This window comes from Macaca fascicularis, chromosome 4 (assembly GCF_037993035.2).
Source record: "Macaca fascicularis isolate 582-1 chromosome 4, T2T-MFA8v1.1".
In the NCBI taxonomy this organism is placed as follows: domain Eukaryota; kingdom Metazoa; phylum Chordata; class Mammalia; order Primates; family Cercopithecidae; genus Macaca; species Macaca fascicularis.
In genome coordinates this window covers 164,888,252-164,914,776 of record NC_088378.1, presented here as the reverse complement: position 1 = coordinate 164,914,776, position 26,525 = coordinate 164,888,252, and the positions used below count along the sequence as shown (strand labels likewise).

The window sequence follows — 26,525 nt, the reverse complement described above, 5'->3', positions numbered from 1 at the left end:
TCCCGTAGGGCAGTTCGGTAGTTAGTTTCACCCCAATGAACACTGACTACAGAAAGAAAGAAACAACCAAGAAATATTTTTTCAACCACATTTACTAGCTCACATAAATATTTAAAACAAATCCATCTGTCTTCCCTGTTTCCTTGGCACAATTTATCACAGTTCTTAACAAACTACCATAAATATCCATAAGGGGAAAACGAATTTTAGAATATGAAAGAGAGATTAATAAATAGCCAAATATGTCAACCATTAAAAGGACCACCAATTTTTTTAAAGATTAAGCCCCTGATTTGCAACTTTTATTGAAACAAATGTCATCTATTAAAAACAAGGTTAATTGATAACTTGATCTCAACTTGTTTAAGAGCAATTGAATTTTGACATAAAAATTGCAAAACTTCAACTAAAGAACAAATAAAACATTCAGACACAAGTTTACACTTCAAAAATTCTATCAACTTCAACAAATAATGACTGACTGTATATTAATTTACATTAGTCCTGTGGCCCAGAGTACATTTTCCATTTAAAACATTTTTAATACATCTTCTGTATGGCATGGACAGCTTCTAGTGGGAATTAGTATAGAGTCTGTTCTTGATGAAGACAACACTAGACAGATGTTGCCTGATGCCTGGATAATGCTGAATGTGACAAAACCAGCGAGACACATTAAGGTATTTCTCCTTTTCTTGAACTGTCAGGTCAACCTAAGTAGAGATTAAAAACATACACACACAACACAGATGTTACATAAGCACAACTATTAATACCACTTAAGTAGGAGATAGAAGTTGAAAAACAACAACATCAATCCCCCAAGAGTTCTCAAAAGCCAACATATTCACATAGGAGTAAAAGTTTCAGCCCAATGAACACTGACTTGTAAAAGTTCTTCATGTTCAATGCTATGTTCAGTTCAAAACCAGATGTGCTTCCTGGGAAATATCAAGTTTTCAACAAATGCAAAATTTACATTAACTGAGGATTTGGAGGTCAAAGAATTTGTTTTTTACTTCATTGGAAAGGAAGATAGATTAAGATACAGTTCCTTCTCTACTATTTTTTAGTAAACCTAAAAAACCGAAATGATCCATTTCAAGTGAATATTGCTTAATATAAGGGGGGGCTATTGCTAGTGGCGTGTGACTCAGATGAAGGAGGCTGAGTAAATGCATGAGAACAGACTTTCGTAATTCTGTTTGCAATAAAGCTGAACTCAGTCTTTTAGTGAATGTAGCAGTTCACCCAACTTGCTATCAAGCTACCAGAGTGCTCAGAGATTTGGTTAGAGGGAGACGTGACACAAACTGCAGGTGCTTATCATTTCACTGGGCTCAAATTCCGAAGTAGGTGACTCAGAGACTTTTCTCTAAGGTAAAATTTGGAATTATTGAGAGTTATCAGGTAAAGAGAAAACCAGCAGGGCAGTAACTTGCAGCCATGCCCCATGAATGGGTAGTGTAGTTCCTTCTCCTAAGTCACATTTACTAAACAGACAGTGCAGGTCTCCGTAACACTGACAGGAGTGTTTGCAGAAAGAACGAACTCAGTCACCCCGCAAGCGGTACAAACCCACCAGCTGCCTGCTTGTTGGGAGACATTTTTAGTGAGATGGATGTCCTTTGCTTTTCAGAATTTAGCACATACTTGTTCTACAGGCAAGCATTCTGCTAAGTTACCAGATCACCAAAGGTGAAGGACAAATCACTCTACATGCAATCATTATTACAAAATACAAAAGGATATTAACAATACAATTAAAAAGTAGGCAGTATTTTCTCATTAAATGTTCATTTGGAATCATATTTGTTGGCTCAGTTTACTTAAGTTGTTAGCAGGGAGAATCTTCACTGCTTCTGTTTCATAAAAATGTAAGTTCCGGGTTTTAGTGATACTGAAATCCCACACACAAGCTGCTCTAGCACATCATAAAAACATATTCATCTGTTTAAGGTGTGTAGGTTGTGTCTACTTAGAAAGATGTTACTATAACTGTCTCATCTATAACAGTCAGTCCATGGCACAGAGATAAAGAACACATCAGTCAAGAAAACTGGCCAAGAATGTCTTTTTTAATGTAAAAGTTTAATGTTTATTAAGAAAATTCATGGTTTCACATGTAAAGAATCACATTAGGCGAACTGGTAGATTCAAACTGAAAGGAGCATCTCCGTGTCACGTGTGTTTTCATAGGCAGCACTTCATCATTTGTGGACTAAACTGAGCATCAGTCTATATTTCAAAAATATTTTGAAAAATATTTTGTAAAAGAGCATTTTGTTCTCTTTCTAAATCTTTACTATACGTAAACTTCACCAAGGACCTCAAAAGAAAATGTACGATTTATTAAAAGCTCAACCAGTAATAAACACAGCTGCAAATCTAACAAGAAATGGGAGCTTTCTTACGAAAAATGAATGAATGAATGAATAAAATTCAAAATCAACTTCGACAAATTTCTTTGCTGATAGTTAAAGCAAACAGATGTAATAATAAGTTTTACTCCAACTTGATTTCATGTTAGCTGCTGAAATATATGATGATTCAAATCTGACCTCTTTCTTATCATTCTAGTCCTTTCATAGCTCTTTCATTTCAGGTAATTCTCCACTCAGCTATTTGGTAAAGCACTTCCAAACAACAGAGTACTAATGCTTGTTTATATTCAAGTTGTTCACACAGATTTTAAACTAGGTAAAAAGGGCAATGTTATCTGTGATATTTGTATTTCAGAACAGCATTTGCTGTCACAGAGGACTAGTATATGTTGCTCACAGGCCTATTATTTAAAACAATAATAACACACAGAACACAGCAAAACAAATATTCTCCAACTTAAACATTTTACATTTGGAGTCTCCAGTGTCAGGATTATCAACAGACCCACAGTACAAAATAGTTTTTATTCCAAGAGCTCCTAAAGCTTCTAACGATTCCTAATTTATTCCAATGTTTTTTTTTTTTTTTTTTTTTGAGACGGAGTCTTACTCTGTTGCCCAGGCTGGAGTGCAATGGCGCGATCTGGGCTCACTGCAACCTCTACTTCCTGGGTTCAAGTGATTCTCCTGCCTCAGCCTCCCGAGTAGCTGGGACTACAGGCACATACCACCATGCCCGGCTAATTTTTTGTATTTTTAGTAGAGACGTGGTTTCGCCATGTTGGCCAGGCTGGTCTTGAACTCCTGGCCTCAAGTGATCCACCAGCCTCGGTCTCCCAAAGTGCCTGGGTTACAGGCGTGAGCCACCGTGCCCAGCCCCCATTCCAATAATTTTTAGCTAGATGATCCATTTTACAATAATTTTAGATGATCTATTTTAGAGACTACATTTATTCATTTTCCCTCAGGAGACATTTGCCGGAAACTCAGAGTTTTTCAAAAAGGATGAGGTTATGGTTACCACTTTCACCTCTTTTTACAGTTTAAACTTTGGAACGTGTCCCTTTGAGTCTGAGATAATTATGAATGACCTTGACTTCTTAACTCTGTTACTTTTTTGGAAGATATTCCCTATATAAACTTCCTGTAAACAAAGAAATGAACAGATTTCTCCCCTCACCAAATTTACAGATTTTAAAAACATTTCTGATGGGATCCCCTGGGCTACTTTACTTACAACACTGGTTTTCCACCATCCCTTTCTAGCTAAAGTTCTTTTTCCTTTCTTACAACAGGAAATAATGCAATTGTTCTAGTTACCATTTCCTGCTTCATGTCGGTCTGCATGCCAGTGTGTCTATAGTGGTGCTTGGCTCTTTCTGCCTAATAATTCCTTTTAATTTATATTGGCACTCTATCATGACTTTGAACTTTAAAGCCAAGCAGATAATATTCTGAATCACTAATTTTCCATGAAGTCATGTGAGAAACACTTTAAGTGACCCATTCCAGATCAGGGTGACACGCTGCTTTGTTACCTTTCCAACTGGCACCACGCTGCCGCCTTTGGGACATTCTTTAGGGCCAGGCCTCCTGGACTATTTTGCAGTTATTTCTTTTATTTTTCCTTTCCTTATAAAAGAACCACATGCCTCCAATGGTGCTCCAAACTTCAGAACAAAAGTATTTCAGTTGATAACAATCTTACAGTCAAGAAGCACATAATATTACAAAAGATTTTAATAATCTTGAGTAACAGTCTGTTCACAGGGATGACTATCTACTAGTGAAATCACTTTAAGAAAGCAGTGAGTCACTGGTGTTATAATAAACAGCCACACTAACAGGCAGTATAACAAAGGAAAGGCAACATAATATTCCTCAAATGGAGTTAAGATAGACCAGATCTCAGAATAACTCAGCCATGACTAAAATTGGGCTCACAATGAAACAAAATACAGTGGGATTATCTGATGACTCGAAGGTTCCTTGACTGCTGTTTTGTACACTGTGCTGATTACATATTCCGTACTGAATAACATGAACAAACAAATGAAGGAATGCATGAGGCCAAAAATAAGTAATACTGCCAAAGCAAACAAAGCACAAAGACCTGGTAAATATCAGCAGGTGGCCAATCTGCACCTCACACCTACCCTACCTTAACACCTAGAAATCACTTATTCCACATCTGTAAGTATTTGTACCCAACTTAACAGGAATGCCATTTAACACCACAGTGCGATTCTGCCATTGTGTAGGTTTTAGTCTGTGAGGCCTGTTCCTTGAGAAGGTGTTTATTTCTCTGATTACTTTGCCTGCACTTGGACTAGAGTGGGAGAGATACTTTGACTCATGACAGGAACCCAAAAGGATGGTCAACAGTGATTTACATATTAATCTATTCAATTTCACTTTGAAAAAGATAAGGATATCTTTAATCATAACATCCTAGTCACTATATATGAAGAGGACATACATTCCAAAATAGAAAATGTTAACACATAGAGAGTGCTAAATATTGTTAAAGTAACCCCAACTTTAACATGCAGTACTGAATGAAACACTTCTAACCTGCCTAAAAACCAAGTGCCCTCCAGTGCACTTAGACTCGTAATTAAATAACTTTGCAGATAGTGCTATGAATATTTTGCACTATAGGATTATGACCTTGTTCATTCTGCTGGCAAAGGAATTCCAAACAAGTTCCCTCCTTTTCAGAGTATTTCCTTTCCTTACTGCAAAACCTGCATAAACTAGAGGAAAGGAAAACTTAATTACACACTTGGATTATGAGTTGCACTTCAGTATCATCTTTTTTTTTTTTTTTTTGAGACGGAGTCCTGCTCTGTTGCCCAGGCTGGAGGGCAGTGGCACATTCTCAGCTCACTGCAAGCTCCGACTCCCGGGTTCACGCCATTCTTCTGCCTCAGCCTCCTGAGTAGCTGGGACTACAGGCGCCTGCCACTGTGCCCAGCTAATTTTTTGTATTTTTTAGTAGAGACGGGGTTTCACCGTGTTAGACAGGATGGTCTCGATCTCCTGACCTCATGATCCACCCGCCTCGGTCTCCCAAAGCGCTGGGATTACAAAAATACTCTCCTTCTTAATGACAGCCCGATGCCACAGCAAGCCAGATCTTGTGGGTCTGAAGAGACATTCACTAGCCTGCTGGCTGTCATCACACAGGATGACTGATGACATTTTTCCTAATATAAAGCTTAAAAAGTTAAATGTCAAAACATATGTCACATTTAAATATATATATTTTTAAAAAGTCAACAAGTTTGTTATTGTGGTTTTCAGATAGAAATTGTTCTTGGAGCCCTGTTGGGTAGCCATGCTCACAGCAGCACAGTCTTACTAAAATCAAGTACAGACTCCCCCAAGTTCAAAGACTGTATGTAGGCTGCCACCAGGAGAGAGATGCTTAGATACCTTAGCAGCAAATCCTCTTTACCTTGGAGGCTTTTTCATTTTGAAATGAGGTAAGTTGTGCCTCATCATCATTTTAAATTCCAAAAGCTACTAAAATATATTGAACCTAGAATGGAATAAAAAGAAGCTGGTAATCAATGTATTTCAACTCCAATAAACTTTCTCTACATTTAACTAACATCACTTAAATTATATTACACTTTCACTACAAAGATAAAAAATCTGAAATAGGAACTATAAATGGGTACCAGTTGTTAAATATTGTTTTATTTATTTTTTTAAGACAGGGTCTCTCTGTTGCCCAGGCTGGAATGCAGTGGTGCAGTCATGACTCACTGTGGCCTCGACCTCCCTGGGCTCAGATGATCCTCCTACCTCATTCCCCCAAGTAGCTGGGACTACAGGCGCAGAGCTACCATGCCTGGTTCATTTTTTTCTTTTTTTTTTTTTTAATAGAGATGGGTTTTGCCCTGTTGCCCAGGCTGGTCATGAACTCCTGGGCTCAAGCAATCTACCTGCCTCAGCCTCCCAAAGTACTGGGATTACAAGCATGAGCCATCATGCCCAGACTTAATATTGCTAATCTCAATACGTATTTAGCTGTGCAAGGCACTGTGCTAAAAGCCAAGAGGGGATGAACAGAAATCAGACATAACCTCTCCCGTCCCTTATTTTGTGTAAATTGAATCATATTCTTTGTAAGTATGGGGAACATTCATTCTACTTCACTCCTGTTGTCCCAATGTAATTATTAACAGGCCTTCTTTCACAGTCAAGTGTTTTGGATGAGAAATCATGTGGTCACCCTATTTACAAAGAACATGTGTAATCAAACTTATCATAAGCTTTCCAAAACAATGAAAATTCCCTTAGATAGCCAAGGCCATCCAAATCTTCAGATATTTTTCTGACAATTTTATGATTCTATATTCTACTCATCTGCCTCGTTCATTAATAACATAATATTCTGACCAGAGAGATTAGCACTGGATTCCATTTTCTCTACTTCATTAATTGCTTTCATGTAAAACAGTCTAATTTCTTCAATAAGATTAATATGCCCCTGAAAATAGTTTTATACTTCTGTTGTCTCCCTCCCAAGTATAAAACAGTGGGCATGCACAGTGGGCTTTCAATAAATCATTTAAAACTCATAATAGTCTTACACTAAATGAAGGATCATTCTAAGCCATTACAATAATGTTGTAGAATTTAACATAATCACTGAGGGATCTTTGAGGAACAATTCACAAGAAAGTCAAGTAAATTCAAACCTAGGGATTATAGCTTGAGTAGGGGACTAATAACTGTATTATGCATTATTACAGTATGTTTGTGGGGTGAGGGGAAACCAAAAGGAATCCACTTCTACGACTGTCATGAAGCCCAGGAGTTCTGGAGGGAACTACATTCCATTCTGAATTTTCTGGTTACAATCCCTGTCTTCTCTCTTCAACCTCAACTGAAAACCCAGACTCATGAGGCCTCAATCTGTGCCCTCTTATTCTTGGCAAATGGCAAAGCCAACTATGTAGGAGGCTTTTTCAGAGGAGAAAACGACTTTGTTTTTCCAAAAGACAAACCCTCCACTTTGCTTTATGAGGCAGATAGCAGCCCCAAACCATGGACAGGTTGGGGCCTGCGCAGGCCTCAATTATTACGGTATTTCATAGTTTATAACACAAAGAGCTTCCCCACACATTAAGACACTTCAGTCAGAAGACCTAGTTTGGCCCTTCCAAAAACTGAGTGCTGCGCCTTTAAACCTCAAGTTTCCTAAGCATTAGTTTCCTTCTCTGTAAAAGGAGGCTAATAACACTGGTCCTATTTCCTTCTTAGTGATGAGGCACAATGAGAAAGTATATAGGAAACTCCTTGAAAAGCATAGAGAAATACGTTTAAAATTTTATTCAGTGTTTATGCAGGGGCGACTACATACACGTGCCAGGAATTACCTCAGACAATGGTGTTACAAATATGTGCCGCTACAATCATTGAGTCAAGCAGCTTATAATTTAGAGAGAGAGATTTTCAAAGAATTACAGTAAGAGTGAAACAAGCTAGACCTAAGGTGTATATGAGGTACAAACACACACACAGGAAGGAGCACCTCAATATGGTTTAGGGGCCTGAGAGGGATTCAGCCGAGGAATGAGCGGGAACAGAGAGATACTTGGAAAATGCAAATGAAGTAGGGAGGAAAGGAAGGGCTGGGACCAGGGAGCAAAAGAGAAGAGCAATGCAAGGACGCTGGGTAGAAAGAGCCCAGCATCCAGCAGGCTCTGGGGCACATGTTGTGGCTGAGAGAATGACAGGAAGGAGGATAGCAAGGGAGGTAGGAGTCAGACGAATTGAGACAGAATTTCACTCTTGTCGCCCAAGCTGGAGTGCAGTGGTGCGATCTCTGCTCACTGCAACCTCTGCCTCCTGGATTCAAGTGATTCTCCTGCCTCAGCCTCTGGAGTAGCTGGGATTTCAGGCACATGCCACCATGCCTGGCTGATTTTTGTAGTTTTAGTAGAGACGGGGTTTCACCATGTTGACCTGGGTGGTCTCGAACTCCTGACCTCAGGTGATCCACTTGCCTTGGCCTCCCAAAGTGCTGGGATGACAGACGTGAGCCACCACGCCCGGCTAATTTTTGTATTTTCAGTAGAGATGGGGTTTCGCCATGTTGGCCAGGCTGGTTTCAAACTCCTGACCTCAGGTGATCCACCCGCCTTGGCTTCCCAAAGTAGCTGGGGTGAGCTACTGCGCCCAGCCGAGTTAATTATTTTGAGAAAGAAAAAGACACAGTCATGAGAAAGACTGCTCCAGGGGTCACCAATCTCATGTCTTACAGTCCATCCTCTTTAGATGAACAAAAGATTCTAAATACTGGAACTTGGGCAATGTCATCGGGATCAGAGGAAAAGACACATGTGAGAGGCATTCAGGAGCTAGACATCAGGATCTGACTGACTGGATGCATGAGGCGCACAATGCACAAAAATGCATGAGTTTGTTTTTTTCCACAGGGGAAGATGGGTGTTAGGGTGATGGGGAGTAGAGCCAAGCTTTTAGGCAGAGAGATGGGTATAAGAAAGCACACACTCTGGGGCCAAAGTGTCTGGTTTCTGGACCTTGTTTCACCACTTACTTAGGCAATCTCAAAACATTTGACCTCTCTATGCCTCAGTTATCTCATCTGTAAAATGGGGCTGATAATATTAGTGCCTACCCTATATGGCTGTTATTAGGACTAAATGAGTCAACATTTATACAGCATGAAGAACAGTGCCAAGAACATACCGAATATTATGTCATTGTTCACGAACAAATTTAAAATAAAGAGACTGACCATGTAGGTAGTGGGCAAGACTGAAATAAAAAGAAAGGAAATACAATCTGGAGCAAAGATCCAGAAAGGGGGCAGGAGGTGGAGAGGAGATTGAGGTAAGAGTCACATGAATGGTGATATGGTTTGGCTGTACCCACCCAAATCTCATTTTGAAATGTAACTTCCACATGTCACAGGAGGAACCTGGTGGGAGGTAACTGTGTCATGGGGCAGGTCTTCCCTGTGCTGTTCTTGTGATAGTAAATCTCATGAGATCTGATGGTTTTATAAGTGGGAGTTCCCCTGCACCAGCCCTCTCTGCCTGCTGCCATCCATTTAAGACATGACTTGCTCTTCCTTGTCTTCTGTCATGATTGTGAGGCTTCCCCAGCCACGTGGAACTGTAAGTCCATTAAACCCTTTTTTCTGTTTATATTACCCAGTCTCAGGTATGTCTTTATCAGCAGCATGAAAATGGACTGATACAAATGGATTGGTCTAGGAAAAAGGCAAGGCTGAGACCAGGAAAAGGAGACAAGATAGACAAGGATGCACAATCAGGCAGGCTGGAAAATGAAGGGATTCAGATGAACAGCCTCCATTTTTCTAGTCAAATGATGGAGGAAGGCTTGGTGATAAGGACTAAAGATAAAGGAGGAAGAAGGAAGGGGCTTAAGGAAAGAAGTAAAGGTTTGGAAGTATCCCTGGGAGAAAAAAAAAAAAAAAAAGAAGCTGATCCAGTATGAGAGCCCAGCTGCAATTGGATAGTAAACATTTTTAGTGGCAGTAATCTACAGTGTTGTAATTTCTCCAGTAGAGCTCAGCTTGGATCTTGGATGTAAGAATGAAGACATTTATTTGGACTGGCCAAGAGCCGGGAACTTACAGGGAAAAGGTGGTGACTGTAAGGTAAAGCAAAGGAGCTGAAGATATTAAGAGGATGTAGCTGAAGTTACACAAAAGGGGGTCTAGGTTGGGTGGGGAAGAAAGTATACAGATTTGGAAAACAGGAGTCAAATTACATCAGATAGAAATTAGACACTAAGAGATTAAAAGAGCTAAGATAAGCCGTGTATTAGTCAGGGTTCTCTAGAGGGACAGAATTAATGGAATATATAAATACATAAATAAAGGAGCTTATTAAGTATTAACTCACACAATCACAAGGTCCTACAACAGGCCATCTTCAGGCTGAGGAGCAAGGAGAGCCAGTCTGAGTTCCAAAACTGAAGAACTTGGGAGTCTGATGTTTGAGGGCAGAAAGCGTCCAGCATGGGAGAAAGGTGTAAGCTGGAAGGCTAAAGCAGTCTAACCTTTTCATGTTTTTCTGCCTGCTTTATGTCCGCTGGCAGCTGATTAGATGGTGCCCATCCAGATTAAGGTTGGGTCTGCCTTCCCCAGCCCACTGACTCAAGTGTTAATCTCCTTTGGCAACACCCTCACAGACACACCCAGGATTAATACTTTGCATCTTCAATACAATCAAGTTGACACTCAGTATTAACCATCACAAGTGGTTACACAGAAGATGGGGGTACTGAAGTTAAGATCTAGAGGTAGAATGGTAGGAATATGGGGTCCAGGGGATGACAACAAAACCTAAAGCATGGCTGGAGAAGTCACTGCTGAAGAAGAGCAGAAGCATAGGAAGAAAATCAAGGTCAAAGAAAAGGAAGCAACTGTGTTAACTGGATATGTGAAAGGAGTTTTTACATAGGCACTTTGTATACGGTAATTCCTTTCATTTTTATTTGATAAGCTGAAAATGCAAATCTGATTTAAATTCAAGACAAAGTTTTAAAAATCATTCTGAACACTACAGAAAAAAAGCTAGTAACTATTCAAATACTCACTATAAAGCGATGAAGTCCATAGTACAATAGGATATCTGCTAAGGTAAAGTTATACCCTGTAAGGTAGACTTTATCTTCAAGATATGAATTAAGATCCTAGAAAAAAAAAAAACAAATAAATATTAATGTAAAAAACAGTAATAATAAAGTTAATTACCATATAACAACTTAAAAGATTTAGGCTACTAGAAAACAAAATATCGCCATTTAATAAATTTACTCTTTGACATTAATATTCATTCAAAATCACAAATCACACGCCAGTCACCTTATTTTAAAAAAATAGGCTAAACATTACTAGTCTTAAAGAAACAAGAAAACATTAGAAAATGATATTCAAAATGCCATCTATGATCATTTTAAAGTCTAGCTTTTTGTTTTTAGAAACATTTTGTTACTCATGCTCATTAGTTACACTTATTTTTTCCATTACAATATAAAAAATTCCCCAACAATTTCAATCTCTTTAGAGAATTCTAAGAAACTCTATATCCATGAAACAATAATTCACCCATTTCCCCTTGCCTCTAGGTACTGGCAACCACCATTCTACCTTGTTTCTATGAATGTGACTACTTTAGATACCTCATATAACAGCAATCACAAAATATATGTACTTTTGTAACTGGCTTGTTTCACTGAATATAAAGTTCCTCCATGTAGCGTGCAGCACATGTCAGAATTTCCTTACTTTTTAGGGCTGTATAATAGTCCACTGTGTGTATAGACCACATTTTATCGATTCCTGTGTCAATAGACATGGTTGTTTCCACGTTGGCTATTGTAATGCTGCTGTGAACAGGAGTGTACAAACATATTTTCAAAACCATGCTTTTAATTATTTTGGGTATATACCTACAAGTACAATTGCTGGACCATATGGTAATTCTATTAATGTCTTGAGGAAGTGCTATTCTGCTTTTCATAGCACTTGTACATTTTACATTCCCACCAACAATGCACAAGGGTTACCATTTCTTCATATTCTCACCAACACATGTTACTCTGAGGGATTTTTTTTGGTAGTAGCCATCCTAATGGGTGTGAGATGATATCCCATTGTAAACGTGATCTACATTTCCCTAACGATTAGTGATTCTAGCATCTTTTCATATGCTTGCTGGCCATTGATATATTTTCTTTGGCTAAATGTATACTAAAGTCCTTTGCCACTTTTGAAATCAGGATATTGGGTTTCTTTGTTGCTGAGCTGTAGGAGTTCTTTACATATTCTGAGTATTAACCCCTTATCACACATATGATTTACAAATACTTTCTCCTACTCTGTGGGTTGCCTTTTCACTCTGTTGTCTCCTTTGATTATGTCCAGAAATGTTTAATTTTGACATAGTCCAATTTATCTATTTTTACTTTTGTTAGAAGTATTGTCTGGCAGACCAGCATGAATACGTCAATTTCCTGAGATGGAAACTGTTGGCTTCTCTTAAAATTAACACTTAAATTTAGCAGAACAGGAATTTACATTGAATTACAGTCAATTAAGTGAAACAACAGATTCATAAAACCTTCAGAGGAAGATTTTGTAAATAAGTTATATGAACTATTGTTAGATATTCTTTGAGGCTCCTCTAAAGACTAGATATAAAACACTGTCCAGTGATCAACAGCATTTATTCTAGAAGAATTCCTTAAACTATAGAGAGGGCATTTTGTTCCGATTCTCAAATCACATCTGTCTTAGTCCACTTGGGCAACTGTAATAGAATATATAGACTGGGTGGCTTGTAAACAAGAGAGATTTATTCCTCACAGTTCTGGAGGCTGGAAGTCTAAGATGAAGGTGGTGATGGCAGATGCAGTATCTGGTAAGGGCTTGCTTCCTGGTTCACAGTAGCCGTCTTTTCACTTGGTGGAAGGGGTGAGGTCTCTCCCAGGCCTTTTTTTAGGGCAATAATTCCATTCATGAACGCTCTGCCTCCAGGACCTAATCACCCCCAAAGACCCCACCTCCTAACTCCATCACTTTGGGGGTTAGAATTTTAACATATAAATTTGGGGAGGGGGAGTCAAACATTCAGACCATAGCAACATCCCAAAGTGTCTGGAATATAGTGGTTCAGCAGTCAATAAAAAATGTTTGCAGAATTTAATTTAATCTCTTTGAATTTGCAAACAAAGTGAACATGATACACGCTCAACATGAAGAGAATGCGGATGAAGACCTTTATGATAATCCACTTCCACTTAACGAAGAGTAAACACATTTCTCTTATGATTTTCATTTAAAGACAGTCATTTTCAAAACAGTATATGAATATGGGACCCTAAAGGTGGTACAGATGAGAACATAAAGGAATATAGACACAAATGAGACAGGCATAGAAGAATCAAAATAAAATTCCGGTGGAAAGGGTAGAATGTATTGGTATATTAGGGACTACCACTTAAATTTTACGGTAATCTGTTGAATGGATATGATTTCTCTCCAAATATCTTCAGAGAAATCAACTTTGAGAAAGTATAAGAAATTAAATATCTTTATTAAATTTCAAATAAAATAAATACATCTTCATTTAATTTCAAGAAGAAAGACCTGAAACAATAACAGTTTTGTATATTTTCTCCAAAAACAGAATCTATATCCATGTTTTAGAGATAAAGACCTTTTTTTTTTTTTTTTGAGACAGAGTCTCACTCTGTTGCCCAGACTAGAGTGCAGTGGCACGATCTTGGCTCACCACAACCTCCGCCTCCAGGGTTCAAGCAATTCTCCTGCCTCAGCCTCCTAAGTAGCTGGGACCACAGGCACACAACATGCCCAGCTAATTTTCTGTATTTTTAGTAGAGATGGGGTTTCACTATGTTGGCCAGGCTGGTCTTGAACTGACCTCGTGATCAGCACGCCTCAGCCTCCCAAAGTGCTGGGATTACAGGCGTGAGCCACCGCGCCCGGCCAAGACTCTTAAAAATGTAGTTTTTATAAACGATGACTAGGTAATATTTTCTGGGTTCATGATATAACTAAAATTTTTCCTACCAAAAGACAGAGTTTCACACATTCAAAATATTCACAGGTGAGAACTAATTATGTCTGACGTTTGTGTCTTTTTTTTTTTTTTTTTTTTACAATTCTTTCTGATGCTATTGTCAAACTTTTTAAATACTTCCCCTACAATTCCACCTGATTTTTATTTTTCCTTCCGTCTATCAAACTTTCTAATAATGCAAAAAAGTTGAAAAAGCAGTAAAATAAACAACTATATACCCTCCATCTAGACTCAACACGTTAGTGTTTTGCACTGCCTGCTTTTTGAAATTATATACTACCTTATTTATGAGGCATTTAAACTTAGCATTGTGGTTTTAGCACTGAAATGGAACTTTGACAAATAAGAATTAAACCCTTTCATAATATCCTAAAAGTAAGAGTTTTAAAAATAAATAATAAAAACCTATACAGCCCAGTATAAACACAGGCAAAGGATACATGTAAATTTTTAAAAATAATAAAATAGCTAATAAGCAGATGAAAATGACACATTATTAATTGTATTCAAAAAAAATAAGCAAATAATTTTTTGTTTGTTTGTTTGAGACAGAGCCTTGCTCTGTTGCCCAGGCTGGAGTACAGTGGGGTGACCTTGGCTCACTGCAACCTCCACCTCCCAGGTTCAAGTGATTCTCCTGCCTCAGTCTCCTGAGTAGCTGGGACTACAGGTGTGCACCACCACGCCCAGCTAATCTTTCTGTTTTTAGTAGAGAAAGGGTTCCACCATGTTGGCCAGGCTGGTCTCGAACTCCTAACCTCAAGTGATCTGCCCGCCTCGGCCTCCCAAAGTGCTGGGATTTCAGACGTGAGCCAACGCGCACGGCCTCAAACAAATAAATTTTACATTTTCTTGTTTTGGTAATTAAATTGGGGTAGTGAAGGAGAAAGAGGTAATACCATGTTAGTTTTGGGGAAGAGGCCACTCTATTACGCTACGATACTATAATGATGTACTTTTCCAGAGGACAAATGAGCAACATAGCTTAAACATATATAGCTTTTAGCCTAGCAGTTTATCTTGTAGGAATTTAGCCTAAGGAGGCCAGGCGCGGTGGCTCACTCCTGTAATCCCAACACTTCGGGAGGCCAAGGCGGGCAAACCTCTTGAGGTTAGGAATTCAAGACCAGCCTGGTCAACATGGTGAAACCCCATCTCTACTAAAAATACAAAAAAATTAGCTGGGTGTGGTAGCATACACCTGTAATCCCAGCTACTTGGGAGGCTGAGGCAGAAGAATCACTTGAACCCGGAAGGCAGAGGTTGCAGCCTGTGTGACAGAGTAAGACTCTGTTTCAAAAAAAAAAAAAAACAAAAAGGCTAAGGAAACAATGGGAATGTGCTCAAATATTTAGCTACAAATCTAGTAACTACCGAGGGATACATAATTTAAATTGTGGTATAATTACAGTTAACCCTTGAACAACGCAGGTTGGAATTGCACAGGTCCACTTAAACACAAATTTTCTTCTGCCTCTGCCACCCAAGAGAATAAGACAAACTCTTGCTCTTCCTCCTCCTCCTCAGCCTACTCGATGTGAAGTGAAGACTATGAGGATAAAGACCTATATGACAATCCACTTCCACTTAATGAATAGTAAACGTATTCTCTCCTCCTTATGATTTTCTTAATAATATTCTTTTCTCTAGCTTACTTTAAGAATACAGTATATAACACACATAAAATACAAACTATGTATTAATTTGCTTTATGTTACAGGTAAGGCTTGCAGTTAATGGTAGGATATTAGCAATTGAGTTTTTGGGGAATCAAAATTATACATGGATTTTCAACTGCTCAGGGAGTCAGTGCCCTGCATTGTATATGATGCAACACTAACATGTTATTAAAAGGAGAGTATAAGTAAATACTTGTTGACGTAAAAAGGTGTTGACAACACATTGTCAGTGAACAAAAAAACATACTGGCCAGGTGAGGTGGCTCACACCAGTAATTCCAGCACTTTGGGAGGCTGAGGTGGGAGGATCATTTGAGTTCAGGAGTTAAGACCAGCCTGGCCAACACAGAGAAACCCTCTCTCTACTAAACACACACAAAAAATAAGGCATGCATGGTGGTGTGCGCCTGTAATCCCAGTGTACCTGTAATCCCATTTACTTGGGAGGCTGAGGCACATGAATCACTTGAACCCAGGAGGAGGAGGCTGCAGTGGGCCAAGATTGCACCACTGCACTCCAGCCTGGGTGACAGAGTGAGATCCTGTCTCAAAAACAAAACAAAACAAAACAAAACAAAAAAAACCCAACAGGTTACCACGCCCAGTAGGTGTCCGTTTTTTTTTTTTTTTTAAATACATACACAAGTACATATACAAGGAAAAAAAAGCATAGAAAAAACACAAAAGGGGTTTAATAAATATCTGATGGCCGAACATAAGCATTATTAATAGTTCTGTCTTGCTGGTGGGACTATGGATGTTTCAAATGTCTTCCATTTGCTTATTTTTACTTCTTAAATTCTGTAACATTTACTGCTTTTAAAATAAAAACAACACTGTTTTAAAATAGCAAATAAAACAAAACAACTCTTTCCTCATCTGTGCATGTGGCCAAAATCACATTGCAATCCACTCTATACATAATCAGTCTCACCTGCCAGTCTGAGTTCTGTAAGGGCAGAAACTGTGTCTAATGCACCACCAGCCCTTAGAACTGCATCCTGGTGCATTGCAAGTGCTTATGTTGTAGGTGCAGATGAGCAGACTGCGGTCAAACAAGGAAGACAATGCAAATTGCCCAGCTCCACATACATTTCAAAAACAATGCAAATTGCCCAGCTCCACATACATTAGAGGCTCCCAATTAAATATTTACATGTCTCAGAGATAACACTTTGGAAGTTACTTCTATGCTTCTAATACCACATCTATTAATGTAACTTTTGAACCTTATAAACCCAATTCATTGAAATTCTGTTCCTATCTTTCAGAATCAAGTTCATTACTATCCTTTCCTTTGGGAAACTATAAAAGAAGGTTGTGTTCACTTTTTATTTGCCTGAAATCTCAAATTCACTTGGAGGGAGGCTATGACTGCTTCCCCCTGGAAATACTGTCAATAGTAGGGGCACAAGAGAAGGGTCCCTGTGAATGACCACTATGGTATTAAGAATAAATGGTTGATCACGACAGACATACAGAGGGCCAAGTTCTGAAACTGAATTTCTACCAGTTCTCTTGATGGCATCTATCAAGAATACAGTTTGAGCCATTCTGCCCAACGTGATAAAGGAAGACCTTTCTTTCACAACTTTTATTGCCATGATAAAACAATCACAATAAAATTAAGAAACAGAAGGAATTTCTACATCGATATGCTGTTGTCTGGATAATCTCTCAAGTTTCTCTCAAATTTAAAGCTTCAACAAAATCTTTTAAAATCTGCTTTCTTTTTATATAAATAAATTAACAAAAATAACTTTGGAATTTTTTTTATTCTTGGTAACTCTGAAGCTATATCCAGTAGATTATTATTTGATGCCTTTGAAAATAAAAATTTAAAGCAGTGATTCTCAAAACAGGGAAAGGTGAGCTTTCTCAGATGAGAGTTTTTTCAAACTACAACCCTAAAAGATTCTGATTCTCTCTTGCCTCTAAGAAAGTACTTTACCTCTTAGAGAATCGGGATTGTCGAGTGGAGCATCACATTAAAAAAACAAGAAAAGTCATATTATAATACTGTAATTACCATGACAAGGGTTCTGAAGGAAAAGCACAGGGTGCTGTGACTGCATATACAACAAAGAACCTCATCCAGCTGAGAGAGAAGTAGTCAAGAAAGTTTCCAAGGCAGCTACCTCAGCTGAGATCTGAGGGGGGGGCCGGGGGAGGACAGAGTCTGTTCCAGGCAGAGGGAATAACAGATGCAAACTACTGAGGCAGAAGGAAAGAGGTGAAGAAAGCCAACAGCTGCAGCTTTTTAATCTGAGGGGAAAGAGATTTCCGATTAACAGTTCATGCATTTCAGCCTATAAGAGAAGTCATGATACCTTCAGCAGTGTGTGGATATCATTTTTACTGGAGTGTCCATCTATCTGAGTGACCCTGTACTCTAACCATTGCTGAACGATTGCTTTTTCTTCTGCAGTACTCCCCAGCAAATATTCTTTGTTGGCTTGCTTGACGAGATGAGCTGCTATAGTAGTCAATCCTGTTAGACTTGGACCATTGTTTGTCTGAAGAACTGGAATCTTAAAAAGAAAAAAAAAGTTCACAGAATTTAAAAAACAAAGACCACATCATGATTACAACTTCTAAGTAACCACAAAATCCCTCAACAGTTTTCTGAAATAATCCCAGATTTTACTCTAAGATACTAAATTACATACAAATGGAAGTCTGGAAAATAGCTGTTAAATAATTTACAATGTGGTAACAGATGCTAGATGATGAAACTGCTATTAACATTGCAAAAATCAGTATAATGTTACTACAGTAATTTTAAGCTATGTACAGAGAAAATGGAAACTCTAATTATACAGTATTAATTTCAATCAAGTTAACCTGCACCCTACTATATAGCAAAGTGATCATATTTAAATAAACCTGACTTCATGTTTCCCCTATTACAATAGCAACACAAGTTTGCTTGTGTATAAGAAATTGACAATTAATTTAAATTTTCTTGATACACAAATAAGCATAATGCATTATGAGAAATGTAAAAGAAAATGGAAAGTATTACCTAATGGGAAGACTGACCAAACACAAATAATAACTATACAATCTCAATGACTTAAGCAAATGAAAAAAGAAATGTTTTTTTTTTTGGCAAGACTGCTGCTTTTTTCTGCAGTGAAATAGCATCTTTTTTTTTTTTTTGAGACGGAATCTCACTCTGTCACCCAGGCTGGAGTGCAATGGCATGGTCTCAGCTCACTGCAACCTCTGCCTCCTGGGTTCAAGCGATTCTCCCACCTCAGCCTCCCGAGTAGCTGAGACTACAGGCACGTGCCAACACACCCAGCAATTTTTTGTAATTTTAGTAGAGACGTGGTTTCACTATGTTGGCCAGGCTGGTCTCGAACTCCCGACCTCGTGATCCACCCACCTCCGCCTCCCAAAGTGCTGGGATTACAGGCGTGGGCCACCGCATCCAGCCGAATTATATCTTGTTCTCTGTAATGATTTACACTTTGCAAGGCATTTTCATACACCTACATCAACAGGACTTGATGAAGTCTACAAGGAGATTAGTACTCTACAGGATACAGATTCAAAGTCAGGACGTAACTTCAAAGTAAAGGTGGTAAAAGTTCTTTCCACTTTCCATTCACTATTCATAGCTCCTTGACTTCTCACTTCTGCCTTCAACTCAAATGAAACCACAATCTCTAGGATCACCAATAAATTAAATGTACTGAAAGAAAACAATATGGAACCCTCTGAGGGGTGCCAGTAATGTTCTATTCCTTGACTGGGTGGTTACCTGAGTGTGTTAACTTTGTGGTAACACCAAGATGTGTGTACTGAATGTATGGTATATTAGGGGATAAAAGAGAAATCAAATGACTCACAATTGCTGGGCGGGAGGGGACAGAACTAACTCTAAAGACAATTATTTGTAAAAATAAATTATCCACAACCCAACCATGCTCTAAGAAAATTCCCAGTTACCTTCTCATCTAATCATTACATCTTGTAAGATAAGGTAAGTAATCTCATCCTCATTTTACAGATAATAAAAACCAAGGTCGCTAGGTTTGCAATAGCAGAGCCAGTGTTTGAATAAAGTCCTATTGGCTCAAACGTCCATTTTCTTTCCTTTACATAGCCTAAAGTACACAATTCTTATGCAGTTGCAATTATGAGACATATACTATTTTCACATTCATTTTAAGGTTCCATAGTCCTCAAAGTAATTACTTTTAATGGCTGCATTATGCAATAGCCGTGTACTGCATAATGATGTTCTGCATGGCATATCCAATGGCAGTCCCCTAAGATTACAGTCAAGTATTTTTACTGTACCTTTTCCATGTTTCAATATATTGAGATGCACAAATACTTACCATTGTGTTACAACTGCCTACATTATTCAGCATAGTAACACATGCAGTACGCGTTTGTAGCCTGAAGGAGCAATAGGCTTTTTCACATACCTACTGTTTGTGAAGTACGACATACTATCTAGGTTTAAGAATACTCTAGCCCGGCGCGGTGGCTCACGCCTATAATCCCACCACTTTGGGAGGCTGAGGCGGGCAGATCACCTGAGGTCAGGAGTACGAGACCAGCCTGACCAACACGGAGAAACCTCGTCTCTACTAAAAATACAAAAATTAGCCGGGCGTGGTGGCGCATGCCTGTAATCCCAGCTACACGGGAGGCTGAGGCAGGAGAATCGCTTGAACCTGGGAGGCGGAGGTTGCAGTGAGTCAAGATCGCGCCATTGCACTACAGCCCAGGCAACAAGAGTGAAACTCTGCCTCAAAAAACAAAACAAAACAAAACAAAACAAAACCCAGAACACTCTATAATGTTCACACAATGATGAAATTGCCTAACAATGCATTTCTTGAAACATATCCCTGTCTTTAAATAACACGTGACTGTATGTCAACGTGCTGATGTACCATAATTTAGAGAATCATTCTCCTGGATAAGGATCTCTGAACTGCTTTCAGTTTTTAACTATGATTGGTAATGCTGCAGAGAATGCCTTATCGCTGGCTCACTGCTGTCAGCTGTCTTCCCAAAAAATGGCTGAATCTTATCACATATGGCCAGCACTTTCCCCATACAAGCAAACAGAAATTTTCACTAGCTGCTCACTGCTAAAATGCTTTAATTAAAATAAAATTTAAAACCACACTCTGAACTCCAAAGTCTTCACAGTTGAGCCTCAAACTGTTGATTTGGGGTTTACTTTGCGTTGCATCATTCCACATACTGGTTTACTTATTGCCCTAAACTTCCCAATCCTTCATAATTTATTGGTTTTACACATCTTTCAAAGCGTAATCCCTTAAACGCCAGCTCTTCCATGAGTTTATAAATCCATTTTTATAGTCAGAATTAACTTCCTTGTTCACACTCCTCAACAGTGTTTTCCTCCATGTGGAGTCCTAATTATTGAAAAGTCATCAGGTTGAGGGGACCAAGGGAAAGCAAAAAGAGAAGGCCAATAAGCTACAAGTCTGCCTTTCTTCATGGTCCAGGACACAGCCCTTCTGCACAAATAACTCAATAATCTTTCCGTGTCCAGCTATCACCGGACCTCTGACTGATAGAAAACTCAAGTTAGCTCACTGCAACCTTAGTGTTATCAGTACTGCACAAACCCCTCTTCAGCACACAGCAGAAGTACTATTCCGTAAAATCCCCAGCCAGCCTTTGTTTCCTTGCAGTTAGCTCCTCTCTTACTAACTTGCCCATTGCACTCTCGCAACATATTTTCATACTTTCTCTAATAAATCTGCTTTTCTTTACCTACAGCTGTCCTGGTGAATTCTTACCCTGGCACCACCCGCCCCAGAGAGTTGCTGCTCACCCGCGACAGTCCATAAAGTGCTTATTATGTTGTGCTTTAAATTATTTGCTGATGATTGTTTCTCATACTAGATAATACTCATATCTTGGCAACGGTCCCTAAAAAATATAAACTACACTAGGCGCGGTGGCTCACGCCTGTAATCCCAGCACTTTAGGAGGCCAGGGCAGGTGGATCACCTGAGGTCAGGAGTTCAAGATCAGCCTGGACAACATGGTGCAACCCCATCTCTACTAAAAATACAAAAATTAGCCAAGCGTGGTGGCGCACACCTGTAATCCCAGCCACTTGGGAGGCTGAAGCAGAAGAATCGCTTGAACCCGGGAGGCAGAAGTTGCAGTGATTGGAGATCATGCCATGGCACTCCAGCCTGGGCAACAGGCGAGACTTTGTCTCAAAAAAAAAAAAAAAAAAAAAAAATATATATATATATATATATGTATGTATGTATATATGGCACTCTTTCAATTTAAATGGTTGCAATGTTTGTCCACTCGGCCATATATATTGTATTTATATTATATATGTATTATGTAATATATACACTAAACTAGCGAGTAGGGGCTTGAAGGGACAGAATCATCACTGGGGCAGAGGAAACACCAAAAGAAGGTCACTTTGGCTCCGATGCCTACTCTGCCACCAATCACAGGGCTGAACACTTAACTCTCTAGGTTTCAGGTTAACTTAAATAAAAACTATACTACTACTTTCTAAACAAGATCAACATGGACCAAATGAAGAAGAGAAAAAATTAAAGACAAAAAACAAACATAATTTGGAAAAAGATCTCAAAGGAGCGAAAAAAACATATCCGAAGTAGTCTTCCTACAACCAATTTCCTTCTCTAATACATTCCCTCTACGACAAACAACTGTAAAACACAAACGTTTTAACAGTACCTCACTAGTCAATCTCATACCTTGTGATGTAATCTCCTCCTCTAATACATTCCCTCTACGACAAACAACTGTAAAACACAAACGTTTTAACAGTGCCTCACCAGGCAATCTCATACCTCATTCTCTGTGGGTCGCACACTTAAATTGATACCCCAAGGCTTTAGAAACGCCTTCCCCGAATCGCCTAGATTGGGCCAAGACTCCTTAGGTGTTCTCTTTGCCATTTATGGTGCAACGTGGCACTCTTTCAATTTAAATGGTTGCAGTGTTTGTCCCACCGGCCAAAAAGCAAGCTTCCTGAGGGGAGGAAGCATGTTCCCCTAAATCAGCACTGTATTCCCCCGGCCCAGCACAGTGCTACCTGACACCCTGTTAGCTATCACGAAATCGCTGCGTAATAACTGAATGAAAGGTGCGATTACGGTTAAAAAAAAAAAAAAGCCAGTTAATACTGAATACAAACGCGGGGCTTCCAGGTTGGTCTAAGAGCCCTGTGAGGACCCTCCTGCAACTGGTTTCGTTTCCTCATAATGGGATGATTTCCCAGGAGGTGAAGTTCAGGCCGAGCCCGACCTGAGCTAGTTATCCCCTCCCTCCGGGAGGTAGGGCGGCAGGGGCCGAGGCCCAGAGGTGCCAGCCTGCTCGCGGCGCAGACACGTGGGGAGCTGGGTAGCAGCATCCTCACTCCGCCGGTATTGGGTGGCCGGCCCGGGTACTGCCAGGGCTCGGCAGACCCCGCTCCCGTCCACCTCTTCCCCTCTGCGCCGCCTCTCCTTCTCACCTGTCGCTCGCCCTGAGCACTGTATTTATTCCCCTTACTCAGTCCCAGGGACTTCTCCAGCAGCGACAACTCTGCGGCCGCCGCCATCTTCCGGCCCTAGCTCCTGGAAGAGGCGAGACCTGCAGAACAAGAACCTCCCGCATTGGTGGAAACGGAAGTCCCACTGCTGCAAACTTCAGCGGCGATTGGCTGAACGGAAGGGGCGTGGCGAGCGCGGGCCAAAGCGCAGGAGGTGGGGCCAGTGGAAGGGGCGGGGCTGGGGGCGGGGCTGAGGGCGGGGCTGAGGGCGGGGTGTGAGACAGGTGGAGAAGTGATGGCAAATTTCCACTCGAAGTGTTTGGGGAGCTACTGGTAGAGTGGCCCTCGGTGGCTGCAGTAGACTGGATCTCTAAATAGCAATCTATTGACATGGCTGCCAGCGGTAACTCGTTAACTCATTTGCTAGTCTAAGAGAATTTATATATGATGGGAACTGAAATTTACCTTAGTTTGGCTCAGAAATCTATACATTTGAACAATCAAATTGAATAGCAAAGAGTTCACAATCCATTAGGAGTTTCTAACGTGTAGCATAATTCATGAGGATTTTAATTTTGTTGTAGTGGTGAATTCGAAAAACTGGTTTTTCTACTGTTAATCTACAGCTCAACACTAGCAGTAGAATTATACATTTAAAGATTATTCACAGACCCCTATGTTAGATAGGGGTCAAATAATTACAGCTCAGGGAAATCAGCCGTTAATGGAATTAATGATCTTTATTTGCAGTACCAGAAAGCTAGTTACGTAATTTATGAAGTTTTGGTATATAAACAAGGTGCATAACTTTGCGCCACTAACTTGCTACATTCTTGTACCTTCAAAAAAAAAAAAAAGAAAAAGAAAAAAGAAAATTAGTAGTATATTAGTAGTATATATTGAATATTTCTAAAAGATTTGTGAAAATACTAAATATTTTCCACATTGAAGAATGAATAAACAAAGTGTGTATTAGTCTGAGAGAAATAGAAAAATCCTACAAGGTAATTCATCATTGAGTCAGAAATATCAAAGTGTAGTGGGGAATGTTGTTACTGTGTTACACCTTCCCTATCCCAGAATACTTAATAAGTTTACTCTGGCAGCAGAAGTAAACATAAGGAAAAGAAACTTTTGCCAAATCAACATAACAAAATACAAAATAAATTTCAGTATAAGTGGATTGTTAATGCACTAATTATCTGTATTACTTTCCATATTCAGATAATTGAATGACTATTCTACTACTTTTTAAGAGACCAGCCCTCTAAGATAATTCACGTATCTATTTTCAGTGTTTAGGTACACTTCTTGCTTGTAATAAAACATTTTTTTAAAAAAATTTAACATTTATCCAATGCCAATGGGTGGTATAATTAAAATAAGGTTTGACCTTTACATAATTATAGAATATCAAATTAAAAAAGAAATCTGTAAAAAACTGAAAGCAGAACAAAGCATATTGCACATCAAATTGATGACATCATCACCCAGTGTGGACCTCTTTTAAGTGACTTTATAGCACAGTCATTTAATTGTATACTCTTAGTAAGATATGCTTTAAGGACAAAATTCATGACAAATTGTTTTTGGTTCTTTTTGTTTGTTGGTTTGGTTAGCATCTTGGCAGTGTCAGTGTTGGTATGGTGCTGCATATGTACTGTGGAATAAAGCAAAGACGCAATCATGTGGTGTTGCTGGGAACTTGGGTTTTTGTTGTTGCCAAAAACAGAAGCAGTTGTAAGGTATGTGACATTAAATCAAAACTTTCTGGTCCTGAATTTGAATTCTAATATCAATATGAACTTATGATGCTTTTATCTTAAGGAAAATGAAAAGTATCTCCTACCTAGTTCTGTTTACTTAAAAGGCCTAGAAACAAGGACAATTGAACGGCAATGAGCACCCCAGCACCCAGATTCTGGTTTCAAATACTATTTCCCACAAAAATAAATGAGGGCTCTTTGGAGATTGGCTGAATCCAGACCTGGGCAGGAGATCAGTCTGGACCACCTTGTTGTGGTAGAAAGGAAAGTATCTAAGAGTAATGAGGGGAGTCAAAGGGTAGGGTCAGATCACTTGAGGGTCAATAATAGTCATTACAATTTGAGGGTCAATAAGAATAATTGCAATGAATTGAAACATGTTGAATATGTTTAAATCTATGAGTTCATAATGATACTAAAAAAACAAGAACAAAATAAAAACCCTCATTGGTCATCTTTGGAGGATACTAGAGATCCAATTCATTATTTTGAAAAATTATAAAGAAAACACATAAAGAAACCAACATTTTTTTTCATGATTATTCTCAGGGAAACTAAACTCTGATGAGAAAAATGTCTTTATAGAATTCTAACTAATAAAAACAGAACAATAGAACATCATTGTTTTGCAGCTACTGATATAATAATGAATCTAGGTGACAATTATCAATAACTGTTCACCTAATAAAAACAGAGACAAACAGACATAAAGTGCTTCTGAGAGAGGGGTAGATCATTGCCCAGTCTTGCCAATCGAATGTGAATTTGACCAAGCCTTTTGATCTGTCAGTCAGTTTACAAGAAATAATAGTGGGAAAGAGGATCATGTTAAATGATGTCATGGAGATGCAATGAGCAAATTCTAGATCATGAGAACTATGGGACAAATGATCCAGTTGTTTCAACAAGTAAATTGCAAAGCAAAAAGAAAAGGCAGAGAGAGGTGAACCTATAAGTTGAAAGCGTTATAAAGGAACTGTCAACCGATTGCAATGTATAAATCTTTTTTTCAAGTCTGATTCCAACTAATAAACTGTTAGTTTTCTTTTAAAGTGGATTGTCACGTCATGATTGTGGCCAATGTCTACTACATTCCATTTTATATACTATGGATATTGAATTACATGCCCAAATTCACATAACTAATAGAATCATCTGGGGATTTAAAAAAAAATTCCATGTCATACTGGAGATTCTGAGTCACTTTATCTGGGGTGGGACTGGGTGCTATTATTATTATTTTTTTAATCCCCAGCTGAGTCTAATATGTGGTTGGAGTTGAAACCCTCTATGGCTGATGGAGAATTTCAACTCTGCTTTCTAGCTTTTAAACCCACACCATTCTGACTTTCTAATGTCTCCTTTCTCTGTTATTATGGTGAGCAGGTGCAAGCTTTACTTCACTTAACATTAGACATAAGAAAGAGGAGAAAGCTTATATTTTATTAGAAATAATCAATAAATGTATTTTTAGATGGTCTGCATATTTGATCTGGAGATATCTATATCAAGACAGCCTTCCTCATAATAAAAGTAACTTGATG

General features: G+C 38.9%; 1 protein-coding gene across 3 annotated transcripts; it reads right to left on the bottom strand.

Moving 5' to 3' along the window:
• Positions 1–553: 553 nt before the first annotated feature.
• Positions 554–23,302, bottom strand: EEF1E1 (eukaryotic translation elongation factor 1 epsilon 1). Of its 3 annotated transcripts, none has more exons than XM_005554085.5 (4): positions 23,198–23,302; positions 18,012–18,212; positions 10,995–11,090; positions 554–713 (listed from the first exon to the last, which is right to left on the bottom strand). In XM_005554085.5, exons 1-4 carry the CDS (start codon positions 23,282–23,284, stop codon positions 573–575), a joined length of 525 nt encoding a protein of 174 aa, XP_005554142.1. In that variant the 5' UTR covers positions 23,285–23,302; the 3' UTR covers positions 554–572. The 3 variants fall into 3 exon arrangements, with proteins under 3 accessions (XP_005554142.1, XP_005554144.1, XP_005554143.1); XM_005554087.5 differs by lacking the exon at positions 554–713 and adding an exon at positions 2,061–5,140; XM_005554086.4 differs by lacking the exon at positions 554–713 and adding an exon at positions 5,588–5,928.
• Positions 23,303–26,525: the final 3,223 nt, after the last annotated feature.